Genomic DNA, 4,400 nt, shown 5'->3' on the forward strand with positions numbered 1-4,400 from the left:
AGGGTTAATTGCAACCAATGCATTGGTGCTTGGATATTAAAAAAGAACATATTTTTTTTGTGTGGAAAAAAAGCGTAAGCACCTATTCTTCCCTTACGTTAGCCATAGGAAATATACCCATGAAGCTAGAAAGCAATAGATATCAACTTATATACTGACCTGAAATTAACCGACTCAAACAAACACATTTTTATATTATAATCATATTGTAGTTTACTAGAGAAATATGGGTTTTGATAAAACTTGGAAATAAATCCCAGATCAGGTAATTTACAATCTATATGATTTTGGCTCAGTTAGAAATAATTATAATTACCTTGCTGTATATTAAAATAATTAAATTAATTAATTAAGAAACATGATCCTGGGCTAGCAATACAAAATTATCACATGTGAGCTAATGTATAAATATTAGCAGGTCCTATATAGTCATGAGATACTGAATATACAATTCCCCTTAAAATCCTCCTGTCTGAAATCTGAACTATGGGGAGATGAGAAATGAATACCTATTTTTAGGCAATGGTGGTAGTTCAACTGGAATTTTGGACTCTTCTACACACACACACACACACACACACACACAATCTATTTCACATTGATGGCATATACAAATGCTGAAGGCAAAACAAAAAAAGTTTAATTTACCATGTAGTGTCTTCATTAATTTGGGGTAAACAGAGATTTCCTAAAAAGGAAACTAAAAAGTACTAACCATAAATAAAAGATTGATATATCGGGTTAACTTAAAATAAGGAACTTCTATTAACCTAAAAACACCAGTAAGAGAGTAAAAAGATATGGAGGGATGTGGAAGAAGATATTCAAACTCTATCTATCCAACAAAGAACTAATGGAGACACTACATAAAGAAACTTTCCATTCTGGAAACAGACATATCAATTAAAAACATCAGGGAAGGACATGAACGGTTACTTTACAAAAAAAAAAAAATAGCATTAAAAAATGTTCTCATTCTGATAAGTCATCAGGGGAATTCCAAATAAAGCCAACATTTTTCAAAACTACATACTCACTTGAATAGCTGAATAAAAAACACTGACAATTGCAAATATGGATGAGGACGCAGAACAGCTGAAATTCTCATACTCAGATAGTGGGAATCAATACTGGTGTAACTGTAGGGCATTACCTTGTATTGGTGTAGAAAAAAGCTGAATAGGCACATCCCATACAATTTAACAATTCCACTCTTAAATATATTACCCAATAAAAATACCTCCATGTGTATAGCCAAAGATAGGTACAAGAATAAAAGAGCATTCTATACATTATTCTTAATCTAACCTGGAAACAACCCATAGGATCATCAATGGCAGAATGGTTAAATAAATTTTGGTGTTTTACTACCTTGAATATTATATAACCAGAAAAATAAACAAACTACTGGTATATATAAAACAGCATGGAAGAATCTCACAAACACAGTGCTTAATAAAAGAAGCCAGAAATAAGTGGGTAGATGCTGTATAATTTCATTTCAAAGTTCAAGAACAGGCAAAGCTAATATATGGGTTAGAAGTCAGAAAAATGGCTGCCTCTGTGGAATAATGATTTGTGCACGGATTAGTATATTTCGACTACAGTTCCACTTAAAATTATTTTTAAAAGAAACAGTCCAACGACATCAACAATAGATGTCTGAGATAAAAACAGGCTAAGTCACGGTGTGATTTAATCTTCAGGACAAGGGGTGAGGAAAGGGTTGTGAAAGACCACACAATATAAAGGGTGCAGATGGGCGCCTGGGTGGCTCAGTCGGTTAAGCAACTGCCTTCAGCTCAGGTCATGATCCCGGGGTCCTGGATGGAGCCCTGCATTGGGATCCTTGCTCAGCAGGGAGCTTGCTTCTCCCTCTCTCTCCATCTGCTGCTCCCCCTGTGCTCTCTCTCTCTGTCTCTGTCTGACAAATAAATAAGTAAAATCTTTAAAAATATATATAAAGGGTGCAGATATCACAAATTCAAAACATCTAGGAGAGACAGGCACGTAAGGCAAAGGAATGAACCAGAATGAACTAGAGTGGTGTTCACAACAGCAGCATGAACACGGATATAGGAGGAACCGGCATTCTGCTTCCATGTCAGAAAGTCTACGAGGAAAGATGGGTTCTGAGAAGCAGAGGCATATGCCTTCTCTAGAGGAAACAACTCCTAGTCAGCTCCTGGAGATCGCTGTCTTTCTTGCATGCTGACACAACTTCTAGATATTCCAGCTCCTCAGAAACGTTAACATCATGCCTTTACAGTTCAGTTTTTATTTTATTTATTTATTTGACGGAGAGAGAGAGACAGCCAGCGAGAGAGGGAACACAAGCAGGGGGAGTGGGAGAGGAAGAAGCAAGCTTCCCAGAGGAGCGGGGAGCCCGATGCAGGACTCGATCCCAGGACCCTGGGATCACGCCCTGAGCCGAAGGCAGACGCTTAACGACTGAGCCACCCAGGCGCCCCTGCAGTTTAGTTTTATTTTAATTTGGAAATTAAATTAAAATTAATTTGGAATAAATAAATTTAATATAATTTGGAAATTAAATTAAAAAAAAGCCAGGCGCCCCTACACATTTTATGTTGAGTGAGGGGAAAATGTATCTTTAATATAGATATGTCCCAGAGCATGTGGCTTCTGGTAAGTACTGAAGTAGTTCGGGTTGATCTTGTCTAGCTCTGTAACTGCATCTGGCACAGGATGGTTTAGACACAGGGAATAAAACAGCTGCTGAATAAATCAGCAATTGCTAAATAAAGCTGGACTGTGTTTTCAAAACTGAGGACAAGTTTTCAACGTAGGTTGATCAGAAGTGCATGCTGGTCTTGATGATGACGTACGCAGAAGGGTAGATAATTATAAAATGCCACGTGTTCAAGAAGCTAGGTGTAAGTCAGAATTTCAGGAACCTAGTGTTGGCAACACTGAGAAAGGGATGAAGCTGGAGAGGTGGGACGGAGGAAGACAATGATGGAAAACAGATGTCATGGTCAGGGATTTGCATTTTTATTATATGGGAATAGAGCACAGGAAGCCATCAAATGTTTACGCAGGAGGGAAACACAGTTCACTTTGCAATTAGAAAGGAGATTTTGGTGGAAGTATGTTCACTGGATGAGAAAGATAAGGAAAATGTTCCGAATCTTGCCTTCTCAAAGTCACTTCCACCAAGGGCTTTTTGGGTCTCTTAAGTACGTAGGATCAGAGATCTAGAAAGAAGCTTAAGGAATAAACCATCAAGCTATTCCACTACTGTGACATAAGAACATAGGGTTGCATATTCTATGCCCTATTCACTCACCTTGCAAGCAGTTGAGGTTGGTCATTTCTGTGTTCAAATGAAATAATGAAAGAACCAGATTCTTAATTCTGCCTTAATCTCATTTATTGCAACATGAACCAAATAAATTCTTCCGCCACCTCAATGACATTGAACGGCATTGTAAATCAAATAATTTTATGCCGAGGAGAGATAACAAAAAGATAAAAAGAGGAAAGGAGCAACTCGAATTACATCAGACAGAGTAAAAGTAAGAAAAGGCAGTAGTAGGAAAGAAGCACAGGTCCACAGAGTTTGCATTTTTCTCCCAGTCCTTGGCATGATTATTGACTGGAACAAGGAAGCTACTGGCCTCCCAGCGCAGAGCAAGATGGACGGCAAGTGCTGAACACATGGCTCAGAGGCTGACATCCACCGAAGACAGGACGCAGAGGTCTGAGGCTGCTGGACACAACGCTCAGTGACTGCGGACCACAGGGCAAATAACCCACCGGGCGGCATCCATAAGTCAGGAGGCTCACGGGTCGGCTGCTGCTGGACACATAGCTCAGAGGTCTATAGGATACGGGGAGGCAGGAGCCAGAGACGCCAGAGATGTAAGAAGCAGCAGGAAGGAGAGTGGTTCCTTGGCAGGGCCTGGACACGTAGTAAGTAGTAGGAGGGTAGCAAGACGTTTCATAGTTGCTGGGCTCACAGTGGGCGGGCTGGCAGCTGGTGGGTTCGCCGCAGCTCTCTTGGCAGTTGTCCAGAGGCCGGAGATGGTCTTGGCAGTTACTAGGCAAGCAGATGACATCACCACAGCTCACACCCATAGAGCAGAGCGCAATGGAGGAGGTGAGAGGAATATGGCTGGGATTTCTGAGGGATCCCAAGCTGTAGTTTGCAGAGCAGTCGTGGCAAGACATAGTGAGGTTTCAAAAGCAGGCTGCAGTTGAATGGGAAGAAGCGAGTGTCTCCCCTCATTTGTCTTGGTCCCTTATATATCCCTAGAAGGTGGTGATTGTGTATACAGACTCTCTTCCTCCTTGTAGGAAGCTGCATCAGAACTCTCCATTATAGCCCCGGAAGTGCTCCCCTGTCCCATAAACCTGGATGCTCCTCCCGTTGATTGGGT

The 4,400-nt window shown here is 40.8% G+C and overlaps 1 protein-coding gene across 1 annotated transcript; it reads right to left on the reverse strand.

Moving 5' to 3' along the window:
• Positions 1-3,630: 3,630 nt before the first annotated feature.
• Positions 3,631-4,191, reverse strand: KRTAP26-1 (keratin associated protein 26-1). The gene has a single exon (XM_045785719.2). The coding sequence runs from the start codon at positions 4,189-4,191 to the stop codon at positions 3,631-3,633; it is 561 nt and encodes a 186-aa protein (XP_045641675.2).
• Between the last annotated feature and the right edge of the window lie 209 nt (positions 4,192-4,400).

This window comes from Ursus americanus, chromosome 4 (genome assembly GCF_024610735.1).
Source record: "Ursus americanus isolate L20-20 chromosome 4, mUrsAme1.1.p, whole genome shotgun sequence".
Lineage (NCBI taxonomy): Eukaryota > Metazoa > Chordata > Mammalia > Carnivora > Ursidae > Ursus > Ursus americanus.